This window comes from Epinephelus lanceolatus, chromosome 23 (genome assembly GCF_041903045.1).
Source record: "Epinephelus lanceolatus isolate andai-2023 chromosome 23, ASM4190304v1, whole genome shotgun sequence".
NCBI classification, from domain to species: domain Eukaryota; kingdom Metazoa; phylum Chordata; class Actinopteri; order Perciformes; family Serranidae; genus Epinephelus; species Epinephelus lanceolatus.
Genome location: NC_135756.1, coordinates 20401023 through 20424215, shown reverse-complemented (window position 1 = coordinate 20424215; position 23193 = coordinate 20401023). Strand labels below are relative to the sequence as shown.

The 23193-nt window shown below is 42.4% G+C and overlaps 1 protein-coding gene across 4 annotated transcripts in view; it reads right to left on the bottom strand.

Moving 5' to 3' along the window:
• grm8a (glutamate receptor, metabotropic 8a) overlaps positions 1-23193 on the bottom strand; it is a 337808-nt gene that overhangs the window by 18820 nt on the left and 295795 nt on the right. For all 4 annotated transcript variants that reach the window (XM_078165099.1, XM_033615178.2, XM_078165097.1 and 1 more), the window contains exons 10-12: positions 22782-22928; positions 20424-20845; positions 17668-18034 (exon numbers count right to left, since the gene is read on the bottom strand). In XM_078165099.1, coding sequence (XP_078021225.1) covers positions 17668-18034; positions 20424-20845; positions 22782-22928 — 936 coding nt within the window. The remainder of the gene's footprint in view (positions 1-17667; positions 18035-20423; positions 20846-22781; positions 22929-23193) is intronic.

Here is a 23193-nt window from a genome sequence, read left to right as displayed (position 1 = left end):
AATCTGGATAAGAAATCTTCCCCATCTTGTCAGGTGAGAATTTTCACATACTATCAGTGGTGCAGGAATGGTATGCTTGCATTATTTTAAATTTTTCAAACTGGTTTGATATTAAACCAAACACTGAACCAGAGAGATATAGTACATTTTACAAGGTGTCACTTGGCTCAGCACCCACTCCTGAGAGGAGCATAATGACACAGAGTCCCAACAGCAAACAAGCGTACAACTATCGTGTTGCATCAGGTAACACTGGAGCTCTCTGTCCACAATAAATCCCCTAAAATATCAACATCTGTTATGTCACGTGCACTCGAGATCACACCAGAGACATAACCACTTAAAAGATGAGTCAAACATTGTTGAACATTACTATATTTACTGGACATGCCTATATTAATCTTCCTCCAGCCAGCTGCCACCTTATTTTGTTTTTTGCCTTGAAATAAGGAGCTATCATGAAGATAATCCCAGCTTTGTGACTTAGCCATTCCTTGACCATTGTAGCGCTTTCAAAGCGAGTGACGGGTATAAATAGAAACAGGACTGAGGACTAAAGTTCACCTCCAAACAACACACTGCATTGCTTGGAAGCAACTCTGCTATTTCTCCTCTTGTCACCCCAAAAAACACATGAACTTTCGAGTAAACAAACAACATGCACAACCAACCCCACCTTTACTGAAATTTGATCTCCTTTATGTTGCCTGTGCTCAACTCGGCAGTAAATTGAGCACAACCTGTTAGACACTACTGGCTCCATTGGTATGTTTAAAAAAACATAATATTATGGCTGTTACGGATTGACATAATGCTTACTACTAATGCAACACAAGGTGAATTTAGTGCAGTGACACCACAATGATGAATGCTTGTTCAGCCAGATCAGAGCTGACTGCTCTTGTATAAAGTATTCACTTCTCCCTCAAACATCCCATTCACACTCTACCAATGTACTGTTTATTGGTTGTTGCATTCTAAGCTGTGTACTCAATATAATAAGAGGGTTTTCATAGTCCCTTCATCAATCTTGTGATCACAATAATTACTGTAACTCAAATTCAACCAATCTCAACATCATTTTCAACAGCTTGCAATTTTGTCTAAATTTCCGCAAAATGGCTAAATTGAAAGAATGATGGGAATTTTTTACAAATCATCATGTCTTTCCAGCCTTGAAAGCTACACTCTGCAACCTGATATGTTGAATTCAGGGCAATTTGCCCCTTCAGGATGCATAAATCCTTATTGACTGTTACATGAATCCCCACCAATTAAGAACTTTTAGAACTGTTCAACCAATTAACCCTTTAGATGCTCATCTCTTTGAGACAATTATGTACATTATTAAAGATCTCCAGCTACTCTAATACCGTATATATCATGGTTATGTGAATTGTTGAAACAACCTCCAATGTGTCACACAGTGCCTGGCTCACATACTAAACTGTATCACAGTGAATGCAAACAGTGTTTAAGCAAATGTTATGCTTAAGTATATAGTCTTACAGAATTCACAGACAGTGACACAAGCTGCGGCTGAATCATCCACCGGCCAGCCAAAGCACAAATGGAAATAAATTGAGTGTTACAATAAACCCTGCGATGTGATCTGCCCAAGGCGCCTGTGTGTAGCATCATGTTTGGCACAGCTGTGTGCGTGTGTGTGTGTGTGTGTGTGTGTGTGTAGCTTGCCTCTCTGCCTCCATCTTCAGTGTTGGATGGTTTTGTAAATTCCTCCCCTTCTCTGACTCTCTGTCTGCTAGTAGCTGTTGACGTTGCACTCACTCTGCAGTCCAACACTCTCTGATTCATTCTTTCTTTGCTGCAGTTTTGTCCCTGGCTGCCTCCTTTTCTTTCCCTCTAACTCCCCTTCCCTTCTTTCATCCTCCGTCTCTCTTTTTCACGTTGTCGTTGCCACCCTCTCAGCCCCCTCTCTCTCATTGTGCCGCTTTTACTCTGTCTCCCCGTCTCTCTCCTCCTCTGTCTCTCATAGCCTCTCCAGATTAGTGTAGATTGATTACCGACGGTTACTCCCGGTAAGGATCTGGGCGGTCACTGGATCTCCACCGGGACCACAGTCACAGTCATAAATCTGTCTGACGACAGTGAGCTGCCACAATGCGTGTATATGTGTGCGCGCTGTGACGAGCAGGAAAAGATTTGTGTGGCAGGTACTGTAGATGTGTGTGTTCTTTATGTACTCCTGAGGACCAAACGCAATCATGGGGGGAGAAAAAAAATGAGACATGTAACTCAAAGTGAGGCTATTTGCCATTCTTCACTGTGTAAAATGGCTATTTTGATTTTAGGACACATGGGTCTTCCTCTGGTCTAAGGTTAGACAGCAGTGTGTGTGTGTGTGTGTGTGTGTGTGTGTGTGTGTGTGTGTGTGTGTCTGTGTATGAATGTCTGTGTGGGTGAGTGAGAGAGAGAGATGGGGAATGTGTCAGAGAGATAATGTGAATGGGAGGCCTTGAGAGACACAAAGTGCAGAGGTCTGTATGAATAGCAGCTTCAGCTACTGAACCTACGGATTCATACTGTTCAGAACATGTCGCTCTGTCCTTCCTTTACGACAATGAAGAATTCAGTCTGTTTCAAAGATGCTGTACTGCATACCTTGTTTTACTCTGTATCTATAAATTAAGACCAAGGTGTTCATTTTCCATATCTAGGATTAGAGCTGGGTATCGGAAAGGCACAGACCAAATTACATCGGTCCTACCTGGTATCCAAAAGCTTTGAGACAAACGGTGCCAAATTTCAGTCCTTGATGCCCGGGACAGCACGTGTTCATCATGGAACCTCTTCTCTTTCATGTCAGCCCCCGTTAACAGGTTTGCAAAGCCACACAGCCCACACAAGTGCATCTCAAGTGGGACCCAAGTGGGGCCCAAGCACAGCACAGCTGCGTCTTGAAGAGATGCTCCTTGTCATCTTCAGTTTGAGATGTACCATTATGGTTACTGTCAAGCAAATGCTGTTTTCGCAGCCAATCCCTACCCGTGTTGTTTGTCCAGCCAATGTGACTTGACTGACGAATCACAAAAAGCGTTCTGGTACACGCCCTCTATTTGCTTCTGCCTTAAAATGTGGAGAAAACAAAACCTACCCTACCTTAACCTGCATGCAACATGAGAAATATTTCAACATGCCTCCTAAGTATGGCTGACGCTCACCCTATGAAATGCAGCCAATGTGCAACTGTTATGGATATACACACACTCAGGCTTTCATTTGCACAAAGTACTGGATTAAGTATCACTGTTGTGTCAGTATTATATTCAAGGTATGGGTATCATTATCTAAAATTTTCAAACGATCCCTATCTCTATCGAAGACTGGACAACAAATGATTTCTATAAAACTGTCAAATTTTAGGCAGAGAATTCCTTTGGGGTGGACAAAAATGCAGGGCCTGAATTTCAGTGCAGAACTGCGCATAATTTCATTGATTCCAGCAAGCGGGAATAATACTTGTGCGGCAGACCCTATGCCCTAGCCTACGCCATTGTGAGCATTTATACTTGTGCGGTGGTGTGTCTGTGTCACTCTGCAGTTACACCTCAAAAACACTAGTCCACAGGGGGGTTTCTGTGAAGTGCTGTAAAGTTTAGTTGATTCAAAACACACATTAAACACACATTAAACACACATTAAACATGGCTTAATAGCAACAATTCCAAACTTGACTACAGAAATCAGCTTCACTATAACTCGCAGCATTGACAGACAAACACTTGTCTTTACCTGGACACATTTTCCCCACAAATACAACATGCTAATGATTTAGCTCAAGCCTATGGCATTTTACATTGTATACATTAGCCAAGCAGCTAACAAACTTTTCCACTACTCATAAAACCAGGCACAACAGCGACATTTAACAAAGGTGACGTTACAAAACTCAGCTCCATTACAACTCACAAGGTTCACTGACAAAACAACTGTCTTATACTAAACACGTTTTCCAAACAAATACAACATGCTAATGTTACTAGCACAAGCCTATGGCATTTTACATTGATACATTAGCCTAGCGATGAACAGAGATTTCCTCTGCTCATATGAAGCCAGGATAAATACCAAAGTATAAATCCCTGAAGGATGGATCACACACACAAGACTTAAAATGCTATTTTTGTGAAGGCTTTATTGTCTTCACAATTTGTTATCTTATCTGTGAAATTTAAGTAAATAAAAGTTTTGTTTCCACTGAGGGAAATGGTTTCAGCTCACAAGGGACGGCATCAATTTGACGCAGAGGTATAAATTCCGCCTTATAATGCAGGAAATTGCCGCACACATATACAGTGATGTCTCGTAGTGTTCAGCCAATGTTTGCACTAATGAGTATCGTGGCCTGCAGGCAAACTGGCCAGAACATTGCATTAGACAGACCGACTCCGACTCCCCCCCCCCCCCCCCCCCCCCCGGACAACATACCTGGCGTGCTTTCTCCCCCTCTCTCTAGAGGGCTAAGAGCCCTCCTGCTGTTGCAGCATCTCTGGTAGCATACAGAGAAAGGTTTCAATGATATCAATGGCAATGGCGAATGGTAATGCCAGTGATGTCAACGTTTGCAACAGTAACCCTTAGGTTCCTCAGACAGGTAACGGTAATATTACTTCAAAGCAGCAGCAGTCCAAAGACACGTTGAGGCTAACTGGCTCAGAATATATTCAAAGCTCGGACTTAGTTATGGTGAAATGAGCTTCCCAATTTACAAAATGTCAGTGCTGCACCTTTTAGTAGCTAATGTCACAAAACTTTAACTTTAAGTAGCGACTCAGATGGCATTTCTGATACAGCAGGGGAAGAATAGAGCATGAAGATAAGAGAGAAGAGGGAGCCACCAAAAGACAGACTAAGGACCAGTGGTGGATGAATTCAGATCTTTTACTTGAGTGAAGATAGCAATATGACAGGAACAACAGTATAGAAATACTTTGATGAAGTAAAAGTCTTGCATTCAAAATCAAACTTAAGAAAGGGATTACTCCTCATTTGAAGAATGACATTCAGGCCCGAGAACAGATAGTCTTGTATTTGCAAATCACAGATTTCAAAGCTGCAGTGATCTCTCCCATATCCATCTCTATTTCTCTCCTGCATGGGTGTAGAAACATAACTAGCAAACAAAAACCTGACTCAATAAGTCTCTGCGCAAGCAACTGATACACACATGACGACAATACCAAAAAACATGCATGCTGTGAAAAAAAGACACACACATGCACACACTCACGCATAAAACACAGTGAGTGGGTTTGTGGGTAGCAGCGGGGTGGTTGATTCTTTCTCTGTTGGAAGCAGGAGATAACAAGCTGACCATATTTAAGACATCTGGAGAACAGGAGAGGTGGCTCACGGGGAGAAAGAAAGGAAAGAGAGAAAAGAAAGAGGTACAGATAAAGGGGAAGGAGAAAAAAGAAAGATGGTCTTCTGTCCATGGTGTCAGGAAAAGGAATGATGAGGCAGACACAGAGAGAGATAGCTAGAGAGAGGATGTACCCCGTGGTTAAGGCTATACAACAAGCAGAGAGAGGCAGAGGGAAGCACACACACACAGACACACACACACAGACACAACCTTTCCCATTTCTGCAGGGTGCAGCAGAAGCTGTTTGGAGCCAGCAGCCTCTGCATGGTAGCATGACCTATTTCAAAACAATACTTCCCTCGTTGGTGATGGTTAAGAATCCCTCGCTCCCTCTTTTTTTTATTTTTTATTTTTTATTTCTCTCTCACATTCTTATTCTGTGTCTAGCTGTCTTCCCCGCATGTCCCCATCTCTTGCTGCAACTTTCCCTTTCAATTCTCATCTCTCCTCTTTGTGTTTCTCCTCCTCTCTTTCGCTGCCCGCTGTGACTCAGAGCCATGTTGAGTATTCAGAGGAGAGGAGTGTGAGGGACATGACGTGAGGAATGAGAGGAAGGGTGTTAAGATGAGGAGAAAGCAGAAATAGGAAAAAAAGGAGCGTGTGAGAAGAGGCTGTGGAAGGGACTGAACACATTTAAGTATATGAGAGGGGAAGAGAAGCAAGTGACAGTGAGTGGGTGAGGACAGAGGATGAGGATGTGGCAGAATCTCAAGTCTGCATTTGTCAGCAAATGAACCACAAAGTAAATTCTAAATATACCAAGAGAGTATAATAAGACAACTGGATCTCCATGTTGCAGACGGTATGGTTTTTATTTAACCCGGAAGCCATGAAGGAATGTCAGATTTCATTAGGTGGAAGGTGATGCATTATAACCCTTGCTGTGTGAGCACAGGCTGTACCTTCTGACAGGCTCTATAGGCTTCACCTGGCTTGACTCTGACTACTCTGCCGATCTCACTGCACCACACAGAAAGATCCAGCCTGTCTCCCAGTCCATGCAGGCTTTTACAACTTGTAAAAACTTAACCAAGGAAGAGGCAAGTAGATCCAACTCCTTAGAGGATTAAAAAAAAAAAAAAAAAAGGAAAGGTTGCGCATCAAAGTTCAGTCCTAACCTCAAACCGAAGGTCAGCTCACCAGCTTTCAACCTCTTCACGGTGCACTGACTGCAAACCATGTAACAGCTTCAGATCTCTGCTGGAACACCCTAAAGACACGACCCCCCGGAGAGGAAAACTGGAGTTGTGTATGATGACATCGCATGCCACAACTCCAAGGAAAACTACATGGGTAAATGTCCCTGGACAAGACACTCAATGAACGCCAGAAACAGACAACATCAGCTGTCTGTGAACACCAGACCAAAACCCTTACACGGCACAGACAGGGAAATGGATAAAAATCAGTCTCCAGTGCATCTGATGGCGCAGATATACTTCTATTTTAATCAATGCAACTGTCTCCTGGGGTTGGGTACCAGAACTCATTGGGTAGGATACAACCATTACCTATCGGCGTGCTTAAGGTTGAAGAGACAGATGGAGAGAGTGTGTATGTGTGATAGTGAGGCTACAGCAACCATGGAAAACAGCAAACATATTGATGTATTGATTGACTGGGGACCACTTCTAATTCTCATTTGTCCAGCCGTACACTGATAAGTCAGACACAGCATGAAAAGGAGGAGCTGGGGTGGAGGCGGGTTGCAAAGCGGCTTACAGAGGAAGCAGCAACAGTAGGCAGGCCAGAAAAGTTTAAATAGGTCGCCTTGAATGAGATTCGCCAATTGGTTGCATAGAAAGGAATCATGTGATCTATCAGCTGACTCCCTTCCATCAATCAGCTGCTCCATCAGTTGACTGGACTGTTTGAGATCAGCTGATGTAGCTGGGATGTGAGCTGAACTTGATGTCATGTACTGCCTGAACTAATGCTATGCTCAGTTTTTGCTGTTGTTAAATGTAGTCCCCAGTCAATCAATACAATAAATCATGCTCAGTATTATGTTATGAGGAGGCATGCCAGAAAAACAGTTTTATTTACGAATTCAAGGTGGCAGGGCATGACAACTTAAATTACAAATGGTCATTTTGTGGGTGAAGTATTCCTTCATGTAGCGGTGCATTTTGTGTACAGTTTAGACTATTAGACAGTGAATAAATGCTACAACCCCTCAAGACCCAAGCCAAGTTCCCATGTCTTGCTTAACACCTGCTGACTGAAGTGAAGTGGGTTAGTCCTGAAATTAGTGAGCAAAGTTAGTCTCCCATTGGAACCTGAACCGAATCACTTAAGGTGGACCAACTATAACATACAATAGAGAAATGTCTGGCTGTTGCACATGCCATTATGCTTCCATTATGCAGCCTGTGTAGACATTGTATAAGGCTGTGAGGTTAGGTTGACATTTCTGAAAAAAGCCAGTCCCTGGCCCTTTTTTTTTCTTCTGTCAAAGGCTAGACAACGTTTAAAAGACTCCCACAGAGATGCATTCTACCACACACCATGAAAAGAAGAACCAAAGCACACCTGAATGAGTACAAGCCCTCGTACAATTTAGACTGAAATGTTTTCACATAACCATTAAGCCACTGTCTCGACAGGAGTCTCATCACACGTCCCAGTGCCATTAACAAATGAACAGTTGCCATGAGCAGAATATTCATCTACTTTGCACTCAGTGATATTAAGGGTATCTTATGGAAATGTATGCGTTTTCCACTCACCCTCTGTTAAACTCTGACATTAATTGTATCTCATTATCTTATGGAAAGGTAATAGTCATATCTAATTTTGTACGGTAGATTTAAAGTTGCTGTTGCCTGGCACTGTTGACTTTTTGAAGTGCATTTATATCAGGGAATGTGAACCTGTTGGATTCTCTGCTAATCAGCACCTGATTATTCAAACCCACACCTGTTAGCAATCAAAGAAATCAAGAAGCAACATGTGAAACAAGTAGTTTCGCTCCTTTTTTGTGTCCTGGTGTGCACTGGAACTTTTTATTTTTTTGGGTTTAACCTGCAGCAGCAGATACTAGGAGAGAAGAACTCCTATACACATGAACTTACTGTACACAGTAACGTAGTGTATGCAGTTCAGTGCAGCCAGGAATGCACAGATTTGTACATCGGGGAAACAAATCAACCACTCTACAGTACATGCGCATGGCACATCACAGGAGCGCCAGCTCGTCAGGTCAAGACTCAGCTGTTCATTTACACCTAAAGGAGAAAGGACATTCCTTCGAGGACAGCAATGTTCACGTCTTGGCCAGGGGGACACTGATGGTTTGAAAGAGGTGTGAAAGAAGCCGTCTACGTCAAACTGGAACAACCATTGTTCAATCTGGAAATCCATCGGTTTAAAAAAAATCCCCCCTTCCTTTAACTCTGGAGGTACAGCCCAGAGTTTTTCGACTAACGGAAGTGCAGGGGCCTCGGCGATCGCTCACGCTCTTCACTTCTGGCGGTGCCCCCAGGGAATTGCCGTGTTGTTTACAAATACTTTGGGTAGAAAACCAGCAGAGTTTAGCTATATATCACATTTTTCACGTCACTGTATCACCGTGTAGACTAATCTGATGTTTGTTAAGTCTATAAACACAATGATTGAACAAACGTTACTATTTCTGTGTGCACGTTTTGTAATTAATAACATGGTTATCGTAGATTAGCTGGGCTAACCGTTAGCTGTTAGCCCCGTTAGCGGTGTCTGTAATAACCATAATAAGGTAATAACTCAATAAACGGTCCGAATAAAATAAAATATTTTTTCCAGCGGATATCTTAGATACAACATGACTGAGCTAGCAAAGCAGTTTGTGTTGCTATGTGTGGTATTTATTCAGTTATGGGAAATCACGATGTCTAGAAAGCATCAGTGGCTGCAGCTGACAGGGACAGTTAGCAAAGCTAACATCAGGACGTCATCTGTTAAAAGCCTCCCGTTGTAGGATACGACATGAAACTACTCCAGTTAGCTCAATCATGTTGTAACTCAGACATCCACTGGAAAAAAATATTTTTTTCACTTTGACGAGATGGCGTTTTGGGTGGAGCGGTCGCTTTGGACGTGGAGCTTGCTGTTCCTGTAGGTACACATTTCCTGGGGACACCTGACCGTCTCGGCCACGCCCCCTCCATTGTGATTGGCTAAAGTGCAGCATCGTTCAAACTCAAAGCCAAAGGAGCCTCTTGGATAAGAGGTGCAGCCTCTTGGATAAGAGGTGCAGCGTCTTCAAGAAACTTAAGTTGCCTACAATATAGCACTTAAGATTACCATGACCTGGATGACTGAGAATCTTCCCCCACATCCCGTTCACAAGGTACCCATTTTTTTGAGCTGCCATGAGCATCGAAAGTAGCTGTACAATTCTGCATACATTTCTCAGGTATCCAATCGCATATTAACTCAGTGTAACATACTGCATACTAAATAATCACTCTATATATACTGCATACTGCCTACTAAATTAATGTTTAAGTATGGCATTATCAGCAGACTATTCACTTTGAAACACTGTATAGAAAAGCAATACATCTACGATCATAAGTGCATCCACAGCAATGGTTTGCTGTTTAGAAATAACCATAGGAATATGGAAATAACAGACCATAGGCTGTAATTGACCAATCAGAATTGAGCATTCAACAAGGTCTTGTAAGAATTAATTGTTAATTTTTTTTTTACACTATGTTATATATGGGAGCTCTCAGACTTTTCCTCTTAACTGTACCTCAATGTCACTTGCCACCATTCTTGATTACTTTACTGGTTGCTCGGGTTAGGTGGTTGGACAAAGAAATTGCTGATTGGCCAAGTATTTCACCATTTCTTTTTGTTGTTTTCTGACACATCGCATACACATCTGCACAAATATATCAGCAATCGCTAGTTGTTGGGCTGATGTCGTCCAGTTGGAAGGTTTCCATACCCTGTAAGCTCACGTCTCATACTCAGAAATTCTCGCTAATCTAGTATACATCAGGGCATTTCTCGTGTACACAAAATCCACATACCATGCGGTTGGAACACACTACTTACTCCATTAAAGTCATACTTACTATAAATAGTCTGATTATGTCAGTATGTGATTTCAGAGAGATCATTAATATGTGTTGCAGTACAGGGAAGCACTGATTGTACAAAAACAAATACAGCAGTTTTAATACCTAAACTGGGCTACAGATAATACTGATGAATGATTAGGCGCAGCATGATGGCCATTTGATGACAAATTTAATCATAATGTGAGTCATGTTGTCATCTAACCTCCAACTAACTTCACCGTAGCCCCTTCCCCTTCCAACCATTCGGAAACCAAACCTATGCCCTTGGTAGAGCTCTCCTCATTAAAGCCCCATCAGCGAGTCACATCATTACCTGTTTATTCCTTTCACTCGTCTCTCTCCTCCCTCTCCTCTGCTCTTTCTGTGAGCCAGCCAGCTGCCACACACTCCAGAGGATATTCCAATTAGAAACAACATACACAGACACACAAATGTGCACTGGTGGATATTCCAATTAAATACAACACACCACCAGACAAACACACTCAAACGCCAATGCACAAGAAGTCGCTGGTGGACATTCTAATTAGCTGAACAAACATGGCACGGGTGCTGCTCAACCCAACCGGTAAGACAGGACGCTTCAGCACGTCAGATAACATACACACACGCGTTCAAGCACACACACATACACACGCACACACAGATATACCCTTATAAAAGCATACAAACACACACACAAATGACTTCTGCTGTCACACATGAACACACCCTAAAGGTGCCATTACACATCGCCATCTACAAACACAGAACAATCAGTGCAAGGTCATGGACTCACACGACATACAACTTAAAGATTAGAGAAGCTGCCATCTGTCATAAGGTCACCTGTCTGTAGCCCAAGACCAGATTAAATCTCCGTATGGGGAAAGTGAATCAAATGTCCTCCTAATTAGGTTATAGGGTTGCGACATATGATGGTATATAGTGTGTGATGGAGATGAGTCCATCAGTAGAACTTCAGCAATACTTAGAGAACCAGTCAAAAGTTTGGACACACTTTCCCGTTAACCTGAATGAAAAAGTGGAGTTTGTGTTGGAGTTTTGTGTTTCTTGTTTCATGTTATTCATTCATGTTTAATCCGTTTCATGTTTTATTTTGTAAATTCTCTCCTTACGCCTGGTTTTACTTCCTGTTTTTGTGTTGTACCGTCTGCTTTCTATCACACCTGTCTACCTTCAGTCTTGTTAGTCCTTCCCTCCTTTTGCAAGTGTCCTTCTACTCCAGCTGTCTTGTTCTTGTGAAAAGTTTTCTGTGTATATATACCTGTGTGTTTCCCTTTGTTCAGTTCATCTGTGTTCATGGTGTCGTTCCTTGCTCTGTTTCCTGCCTGGCCTGTTATATTCCCTTTTGGATTTCTTCCCTGAGTTCATACAGTATAATTATCCCGTTTGGTTTCCAGTTTAGTTCAGTTTAGTCTGCTTGTTTTTGGATATTTTTTTCAGCCTCATTACAGCTGCTCTGCATTTGGGTCCTTTCCTGAACTGATACTTGACATAAGTGGGTAAAGACAAATAAACGAGCAATTACAGCAGTCTGGTAAATTCAGAAAATTATATCACTTCACTGTAATGCAGCCTTTAAAACCAGAAAAAGACAACACTATCTATACTCTAAGGTAATACCTACTCCTATATCTACAGAGCCCCTTCAGTCAAGATATGAGAGTAGGTATTACCTTAGAGTACGGATGGCATTGTCTTTTCCTGGTTTTAAAGGAAAAGACAACACCATCCATACTCTAAGGTAATACCTACTCTTATATCTACAGAGCCCCTTCAGTCAAGATGATTTTTCTTGTGCGCACAAGTTGTTGGGTTGGGAGAGAGTTCTTTCCTTAGGGAGTTTAAGTATCTCGGGGTAGAATGGAGCGTGAGATGGATTGGTGGTTTGGTGTGGTGTCTGCAGTGATGAAGGCCTTGCGCTAGTCCGTCATAGAGAAGAGGGAGCTGAGTTCAAAGGCAAAGCTTTCAATTTACTGGTCAATCTATGTCCCAACTCTCACCTATGGTCATGAGCTCTGAGTAGTGACCGAAAGAATGAGATCGAGGATACAAGCTGCCAGAAAGATTTTTCTCAGTGGGGTGGCTGGGCTCAGCCTTAGAGATACGGTGAGGAGCTCAGACATCCGGAGGGAGCTCGGGGTAGAGCCGCTGCTCCTTCACATCAAAAGGGGTCAGTTGAGGTGGTTCAGGCATCTGATCAGGATGCCTCCTGGGCGCCCCCAGTTAGAGGTGTTCCAGGCACGTCCCTCTGGCAGGAGGACCTGGGGTAGACCCAGAACTCCCTGGAGGGATTACATATCTTATCTGGCCTGGGAATGCCTTGGGGTCCCCCAGGAGGAGCTGGAAAGCATTGCTGGGGAGAGGGACGTCTGGAGTGCTTTGCTTGGCTTGCTGCCCCCGCAACCCGGCCCCAGATAAGCGGATGAAAATGGATGGCACAAGTTATCTTGTGGAAACAAACTTCTGCACACAAAATAAAAATATCAACTTTCTGGATTTTAGGGCCTCCATATCCTATCGATACATTGTCCAGCCCTGCTATATAGGAAACAGTGGCCAGATTCTTATGTGACTGCAAATCTAGCTGGCTCGCAAGGTAACAGGATTAAAAGAAAATAATAAATGAGATTAAGTAGTGTATAGTTATTTTAAACAATTTCTTAACTGAATTTACAGAACAACTCCTGTATCCTGAGATATAATGTAACCATACTCTAAATGATATATCTTTTGGCCATATCGTCCATATCTATTAGGTCATAATTACAATTATATGTGTCAAGTTTGATTTGCATGAATGTGGAGAAGTGAAAAGAAAGAAAGGAAAGAGACATAAATGCAGAAAGAAAAGAAAGAAAGCTCACAGAGTCATTTGAAACTTCCTGCTTCAGTAACTACTTCAAAACTCTGAGGCTTCTTGAGGAGGGAAAAGAATGAGCGTGAGCAAAGGCAAAACACTATGAAACATCCAGCAAGAGCATGATTTCCCTGATGTGTGATTAGACTGGATCACTTTGATGTCAGCTTTCTGCCATGCGACAAAGGCAGGCACCCGCCTTGAAAGGAAAATGGGTTGAGACGCACGGAAATGGAGAAATGAAAATTGCCTGACTGACACTCCAAAACAGGGAGAGACTCTAAGAGCCGCCTCTTTTATTGGTGGAGTGGAAGAGAAGACTTGAACCCTCAATGGACACAAGGTGTTTTGTGTTTATGTTGAAAAGGATGACACAGTTGGACTGACATTTTCAACTGTGTATATGGACTCACAGGAACTCTTGAGAGTACACTTTGTTTTGGAGCTGTGCCTTGATTTGATTCATTACTTCTCATCAACAGCTCAATGTTTCTGATTTGTATCTCTGCAGCCTATGCATATGTTCATGTGCTTATTGTGTGACACCTGTGATATACAGTGCTATCTATGTGTTCATCACCATACCTCTGCATCTTTTTACCGCTTATCTACCTGCTATATGTGTGCAATTGAAGCAGAGCAAGGGTTAAGCCTTGTGATGAACAATCTGCGACATCTGCAAATAATGAAATGCCCTGAATCTCAATGGAAGTGTTTTATTGTTAAAACTAGAAGAGACACACTATCAAGAAATTGAATCAATAAACCACATGAAAGTAAACACAATGGTTTATTGTGTATGTGTACTGTATTGTTATGAATCAGATTAGTCGTTTGAGTGTTTGTGCTTCCTGAACCATCTGATCCTAAACTGATATGGTGTAAGGACACCTCTTACAAGCTGTCACAAATCTAGTCAATCATTTACCAGTCACTGTTTCCCTAAAGCAGTGGCTTCTGGTTACAACCCCCTAAAAAATCAAGTGATAGCCACTTGTGATCCCTGATCACTGGTAAAGGCCTTAGTGTGAACATGGGCAATAAGCAGTTAAACCAAAAAGTGATTTTTCCCACTTGGATAGTTTAATTTGAAGGACTTTTAGAGGCCTGAGGAGGTGCAAACATTGAGCATTTCAACACAAAAAGGCACCAGGAAAGCATTTTCTTTCTTTCTTTCTTTCTTTCTTTCTTTCTTTCTTTCTTTATTTTGTGACCCCTTACATACATCTTTGGACTTATTTAAGAAGGTCCCATAAGCGCTGACTGTCGACCAGATATTAAAACATTACTTGCCGTTTCAAGTCGCATCATTGTCATAATTTAGATGTTGGACGTTTTTAAATCTTTGTTATCAGAGAAACCAGCTAAGATATCCCTAAAAGCAGCTCAGTTCACAGTCCTGTGTGAGCCGAATAGCATCAGAGACACTGATTTTAAATGTGAAACTGCTTTATTCAGTATTTTACAAACAGAACAGTAGGGATGTCCCGATCTGAGGAATGGATCGGGACATCCTCCTCCTCATCCTCGAGTGTAATGCCGCCTCTGACAATATCAACCACAATCTTTTACTTAGCTATCTTGAGAAATTGTTTGGTTTCACTATTATATCACTGAAAGGAAAGTTAATGTCAGAATTGGGGAACAAATATTGGAAACAACTACTGCTGACTATGGTGTGTCCCAAGTCAGTGTCCTAGGACATCTGTTGTTCTCAATTTAGATGCTGCCACTGGGATCCATCATCCGTCAGACTGAAGTGAGTTTCCGCAGCTATGCTGACGACACACAGCTATATGTGTCCGTGAGGCCAATATTCTTAACTGACTGTGTGTCAGTCATCTATGAATGGATGAGCCAGAACTTCCTTAAGCCAAATTAAGATAAAACTGAGATCCTCCTAGTTGGCCCAAAAATAAGAGGGATCCAGCTCTCACTAAACTGAGACATCTGGCCACACAGACACATCCTAAAGTAAGGAATCTCAGTGTCATTTTAGATTCTGATCTCCATCTTAAAGCCCATTTGAATTCATTAACTTAAACCGCATTTTATCGTTAACACAATATAGCAAAGGATGAGACCTCTGCTGAGCCAGCAAGATGCTGAGAAGCTTGTTCATACTTTTGTTTCCAGTTGTCTTGACTATTGTAACGCTCTATACACTAGTCTACCTTGAGCAGCTCTGCAACATTATAGATCATTCAGAATGCTGCTGACCGGGTATTAACAAACATTACAATGAAGACCATATAACTAGGCCTAGTCTGCCAGAGGACCCCCCTATAATACACCGGTCTCTCTCGCTCTCTCTCTATCTCTCTCTCTCTCTCTCTCTCTCTCTCTCACACACACACATACGGATTACTGTTAATTTATTATGCTGATCTGTTCTGTACGATATCTATTGCACGTCTGTCCGTCCTGGAAGAGGGATCCCTCCTCAGTTGCTCTTCCTGAGGTTTCTACCGTTTTTTTCCCCCCCCATTAAAGGGTTTTTTTTTGGGGAGTTTTTCCTTATCCGCTGCGAGGGTCATAAGGACAGAGGGATGTCGTATGCTGTAAAGCCCTGTGAGGCAAATTGTGATTTGTGATATTGGGCTTTATAAATAAAATTGATTGATTGATTGATTGATAACTCCCGTTTTATGAAACTCCCAGTAGCTCCCACTGTTCCCAACATCACCACAAAACCTTTGGGGATGCTTCTTTAAGCTATTACGCCCTGAAAAAATGGAACACTGCCTTTAAATATTAGACATGCTGGATCAGTGGACAGTTTTATGACAACGTCGAAACGTATATTTTAATAAAGCCTGTGTCTGTTTTAATATTTTATGATTTTCTCTAATTTTTTATTAAATGTGTGCTGTATAGTTGTATGGTTTTCAACTTATCTCTTTGCTGTGTTTGTTTCTGCTACTGAATTTTAAAGCTCTTTGTGCTGCATCCTGTGCTTGAAAGGTGCTTTATAAATGAAGTTCATTCATTCGTTGATTCATCCAATTTGACCCCCAGTAAAAACCTTGTCAATGATGAACACTAAAGGAATCTCAATCTAAAAAGAAGCTGAGCACCTAGAAACAAGCTGGGCTAACATTAGCAACACCTCAGCTAGCAGCCCTCCCTGACATCTGGCTGCTGGGGAACATTAAACAGCTGGACACTGTATGCACCTTTGGAAAACACTGGTCCCTGTGCCCATGTTCTCTCGATTTGTGTCTGTGCATGAGTTCATATGGGTGTGTAAAAACCAGTAATGACTGTATGTAGAAGCTGATAAAGCACAACTTAAAACATCCAATAAAACGTAATATACATGCAGATAAAGTATGGTACATCCATTATAAAACCATAATTCATGATGTGAAGCCTGAACCCTGGAAAGGCTGCCCACACACCCCCACACTCACACACCCTTACCTTGTAAAAGATTACATCTCATTCACATCATATAGCCATCAATAATTGACTAAAGGTAGGAGGAATAAGCTCTACAGTACAACCCTGTAAAAGCCTGGACCAAGGCATGGATCCAGTCAATCAGTCAGACAGAAAATCCTCTTGTACTCGCGGGGGATTGTCAGGAGATTTTGGACTCTAAGCCATTAGTATAGCTACAATTGAAAAACATATCTATCTCTCAGTGCCAAGAGATGCAGTTTTGATCTCCATAAGGTTGTCTGGGGAAGGGAGAAAGCAAACTCTTTTTTCTGTTTTTTGTTGTTTTGCCAAAGCAATGCATGTAAATGTATTTTAAAAAAGTGATTCCAAAACTTAATACTGCAAAATGGGCTCAGGAGAGTTTTGTCACGCTCACAGAAAGCCCTGAAACCGCACTACTGCAACCTACCTGTCAGTGAATTGTCATCTTATAAAAGATAATTCACACAAATATACATTGGTATCAAACAAATTCATCTAAATCCTTATGCACCCCTCTCTAAAAGCAAAATCCTGCACCCACCCACCCACCCACACACACACCCACACCCACACCCACACAAATTTACCCTGTAGTCATCTTTCCTGTAGACTGTGGTGTCTCGAGAAATTGCTTTAAATCCCAAACAGGTCATATACAGGGTAATCCAACAGATAAATGCGCATACTAGCACACACACACACACACACACACACACACACACACACACACACCATGGTTTCATCCTCTTTACAGACTTAGAAATCCTGAAGATGATGGGGATGAAGTACAGAGATCTGCAATATACTCACACTCTCTGTAGACTGTAGTTCATAAAGAAAGTGTTAAGAACAGAAATTAAAGTATGCAGGGTAGGTATGTAGTAGGAAAAAAAATTACATAAAACACACACACTTACCCTCTCTGCAGACTGTGACGTGCCAAAGAAGATGGGTATGAACGCCAGCCAGATGATGCAGGTGGTGTACATGGTAAATCCGATGGGCTTGGCCTCGTTGAAGGTCTCGGGCACACCTCGCGTCTTAATGGCGTAAACTGTGCACGTCACCATCAGCAGGATGGAGTAACCCAAGGAGCAGATGAGGGACAGGTCCGAGATGTCACATTTGAGGACCCCACGCGCCGACATGGGATCCTGGGTCCGCTGCTCGCCGTAGTCCACGACCGTGTGGGGAGGGTCCACCGCGAACCAGAGGAAGACACCCAGTAGCTGAACTGAGATGAGTGAGAAAGTGATGACGAGCTGGGAGGCAGGAGAGATGAACCTGGGGACGAGAGGGTTACAGATATGAGGAGGTGGCGCAGCAACATAAGAGTCGCAAGTTTAAAAGGTAAAGTTTGGATTTTAGGAAGGCGGGAGTACTGCAACGCAATCTGAGCAATGCACTGCTGTGGATGAGGGCAACAAAATGTATCAGTTTAAGTGTATATCCCTAAGTGCATGCTATGTTTAAAATTCTTCCACCGCTTCACCTTGCCATCACACAGCCCTCTCTGATGGGGAGCTGAAGCCTTTTTCTATGCTCTCTTTCAAGCCACCAGATCCCTTTGACAGAAACAGTAATTTTACCTCCCAGAACACTGGAGTTGCTGGTCTGCTGCTGCCTCGATTGGTTAGTTTGTGTTACTTTGTGACTTTGATGTTCTGAGTTAGTTTAGATTCACCAAAGTCACACAATGACACAAACAATCTGATCGAGGCGGTGGTAGACAGCAACTCCCTTGTTCTGCGAGGTAAGATTATTGTTTTTCTCAAAGAAGTCTGGTGGCTTAGAGGACAGCATAGATGGACAGAAAGGGCTGTTGATGGCAAGGTTAAGTAAAATATTCTATCTGTGGTGTACACTTAAAAAGACCACCATCTATTGTAGATACTACACTGACTATAGAAGTACCACCTGCACAGTGGTGCAGTGGTAAGCATTGCTGTGTCACAGCAAGAGGTCTCCTGGTTTGAACTCAGGGTAGGAGGGTGTGGTGGCGAAAAGGCCTGGAAATTTATGAAGTCCCACAAGATTCAATAAAGTCCCACAAGGCTGCAGATTGTTCCTGAGTCATAAAGAGTCTTTCTTCAACAAGGGTTCGAACCCCGGGGTGGGGGGGGGAGCCCTTCTATGCTGAGTTTGTATGCTCTTCCCATGTCAGCGTGGGTTTTCTGGGTACTCCACATGTCGGAAGACAGGCTAGGTAAATTGGTGACTCTAAATTGCCCTTAGGTGTGTCTGTCTCTTGTGCCAGCCTTGCGATTGTCTCTTGCCCAATGTAAGCTAGGAAAGGCCCCACCGCAAACCCTAACAGGATAAGTTGTTATGGAAAATGAATGAATGAATGACGATCCTATCTATGGTGGGCACTTAAAAGACCACAATCTATTATAGATAATACACTGACTGCAGAAATACCTCACACAACGCTGCTTCAAAAAATCCTTCAAATTCTTCTTTTATATCCCATGGTGAAAAGGTTTGTATTCACAGCAATATGTTTGCTGAAAAGTGTGTTTTTGTTACAGGAAGTGATTCAAATTTTGAGCACTTTAGTGCATTATGTGATATTCTATGAGATTAGATTTTTCTTTAAGTCTTCAGCCTTTAAAGTGTTTAGGAAATACTTTTTAAAACTCACCATCAACCTGACAAGGCTGTTGTTCATGGAATCTAAATAGGTTTTCTACTCAACAGCAAAAATATATTATATTCCTTTAAATGCAGCCATACACTCACACAAAACCCACCCTTAGAGTTGGAGGGAGATCAGGGAAAAGGTAATGATGCGATTTGAGACAATAATGAAAAACACGGGCAGTGAGGAGCAGCTTAACATACAGCACTAAAAAGAGGAAATGTGAATATCATCTTGGTTGCCAGAGAGACAAAAACGGGGACAAATAATACCCCAAAACAAAAAGCTATATTTTCACTCACACCTGTAGTGAAGAAACAACCTGCTCCTTCAAGCTGCCAAGCTCAAAGGATTGTTCGGTGCCTGGCTACCTGGAGGCACAACACACACTGGAACCTGAAAAGAGCCTCAAAATCCTCTCTGCAGAAAATCGTTGTATGTAAACCGCCTCACTCTGCATCTCATCGTGCATTTACCTTAATCTTCTTTCTGTTTTTGTTCAGAGTATTTACTGTAATTTGCTTGTTTGCCTACATATTTAAAGACACTCACAAACAACTCAAAAAACAACAAAATAATTTGTCCAGTCTTTCTTGGAATTTGGAAAATCCTAATTAGCATAAAAACTCGTTATATGTATGAGTAATGGTGGCACAATAACAAAAGGCATGCAGATGGATGGTGCTGAAAGAAAAACAGATGACCATCTGGGTAGCGGGGACATGAACCTGAGCGGTATTAAATACTGCATTAACATTTTAGCCACTCAGTTGATGCTCTCTTCCAGAGTCACTCACACTGAGTGCAAACAGTACAATAGGTGAGTGTGAGTTCATGATGCTCATAAATTATGGATGGGAAATAATGATGAATAATGATGGCAAGCAGCTTAGTAAGGAAGAAGTGGAGGTTACATCTCTGAGTGCACAGACAAACACACTAACAGTGACCTTCGCTGCACTCATTCAAATCAACTAGTACCGAACACCCCGACAGAGAGCGTGTGTTGTGACAGACAGGTATAGTCTTCACCTGGGTGCTGTTACAGACTTCTTTCCTTGTTCAAAGATGCGGTGTATCCTGTTGGTCTTGGTGAGCAGCGCGGCGTAGCTGAAACACATCCCCAAGCCCAAGAAAATCCTCCTGAATGAACACACCACCACGTCTGGCGTCGCAATCATCAGGAACGTGATGGCGTAACAAAGGAAGATTCCCGTTAGCAGCACATAGCTCATCTCCCGTCCCGAGGCTCGCACGATTGGCGTGTCGTTGTACCGGACGAATGTGACGATGACGAAAGAGGTGGCGATGATGCCCAACATGGAGATGAAGACGGGGACGACGGCCCAGGGGGAGTGCCACTCCAGCTTGATGATCGGGATGGGGACACAGCCGGTGCGGTTGGCATCAGGTCGCATCTCGTATGGACACAGCTCACATGTGAACTCTGACGCCTGGGGAGAGAAGGTTTGATACATTAAAGATTTTTTGTGGGCGTTAAATCTGTATACAGCTCCTACAGATATGTAAATACACACAAATCCCCAATGCTTTCATCTAACCCAAACTCTCCACACAGATATGGTAAATCTGTATATAGCTCCCACACTTATACAAATAAAGTGTAAATCTCCACTGCTTTTATACAAAAACATCTCAAAAGATGATTCATTTAGCGAGCAGCAGAGGCTGAGCGACTGTGTGTCATCTACCTCTGTAAACTGACTTGATAGTGAGGAGAAAGACGGCACACATTTTACCCATTTTTGTACACTTGCTCTACACTTCACTTGCTTGTTTTTGTCATGCCCGTATGCCATTTCCCACTCCACTAAAAACCCAAATCTACGGTAAATGTGTCAGCAGATTATTGATTTTACAGCAAATGCATGTATCTGCAAAATTAGTATTGATCACCTGCTCTGACAAGCATCGCCAGCTGCTGTTATGGCTGATATTTTCTCCTTCCTTTATTGCTTCCTGAACGAGGGGGAACTCTTTGCACATATACTCGCTCGCTTGTGGATTTTTCCAACTTAATAAGAAGGACGATGCGCTGCCAAATTGTCCCCAACCGTGATATAATTAACATGGGAGATGTATCTTTATAATATGTGATCGGACCCTCTTCCCCTCACCTCAAATTATGTACTTCCATTTGCTATAATGGCATCTGTGGGGTTCTTCTTGCATATATAAATCCAAAATGGGCCATCTAAGTGGCTTTTTTTTGATTGCCTTAAAATGAGTTGAAACAAAAAGCCCTGATCACCACACAGGGGGACAGAACTCCACTGTAGTGCGAGGGTAAGCAGGCAACAGCTGTCAGAAAGCAGATGCATGCAGAGGCTGATACATTCATAACGTCAAAGTGCTGTTATTGTAAACAAATCTTGTAGCTGATGCGTTGTTAAAGCCTTTCAACAAATGGGACTGATTAGGGCTTTGACTGTTAAGCAGGTCCAAATGTGCTTCTGGAGGCTTTTACGTCACAACAGTCAATTTAAAGAGGGACTTATATTCATGGTGTGACTTGGCACGAACAAGATGGACAGGGGGTGGAGCGCTTGCATTGGTGCAAAAAGTCAATTACAGGTTTTGTCTACGATTCTACTAAATCACATTGCCATTGACCTCATAAATGTACCACATTAGGTTTTCCACTTTCAAACAGATTTAACAGTATGTTATTCGCTAAATCCTCCATGATTGAGAGACAAAATTGAATAATGTTTTAGGTGTATTTTATTGCCTGCAACCTGTTTACCGTGTAATGCAAATATTAAGACAGCGTTCATTTCGGAGGGAAGTCTTCAGCAAAAGCTCTGGATTTAAAAACATAAATAGAACAAAAATAGTTCACTGAATAAACGAAAATGTAGTAAGATACCATTTGCAAATTAACGTCAAGCCTTATAGTGGCGTGTTATGAGACTGCACAATGATGATATGGCCATCAACAAACTGGCTTGAAGGTTTAGTTTGGATTTTTGGAAGCAGGGCTGTTTGCGGTACTTATCCATAGTCAGCGTAGGTAATTTCATCCCTTTACAGTACCTTGCTGTCCGCGAGCCTATTCCAATGGGGAACTGAAGCTGTCATATGGGTCTCTTTAAAGCCACCAGTCTCCTTTCACTAAAACAGTGATTTTACCTTGCAGGACACGAGAGTTGCTGGTCTGGTGCTGCCTCACTTCAAAAAAACCAAACTATTCCTTTCATTCTGGTGGTATGGTACGTTTAGCATTGTGTCTTTCAGCTATTGTGCTGCATACCATGAGCTAAACTACAGCGTAGCATCCTGCTAAAAGTTCTCCATCAAAGGGGAATGGTTTACTTCCAACTGAGCCAACACAAAGTACTTGTGGTCTGTATTTCCCCGGAGATTTACCTGATAATGGTATCCCTCACAGCGCTCACAGTGCCAGCAACACGGCACTCCTTTGACCACTTTCTTCCTTTCGCCCGCACGGCATGGGATGCTGCATACAGACGGTGGGAAAGATGGGTCACCTGTTTTCCAACGCATGGCCTCAACCTAGTGTAGAAAAGAAGGAGAGGATAAGAGAGGAGACAGAGAGACAATCAGACAAAGGTATTAGATCTGTCCCATATGGCAAATGCACATTTTGTTTGTTTTTGTCTTAAGTGCAACAGAACAAACTTGATATATCTGTGTGTTCATGTGGCAAAACAAAACTCCCCACCTTTTTGTGGGATATCATTCGACAAAAAGATTGGCAGCCATCTGCTGAAGCTGACATTACTTTGTGTTAACAGTCCTTTAACACTCAGTTTTCTCT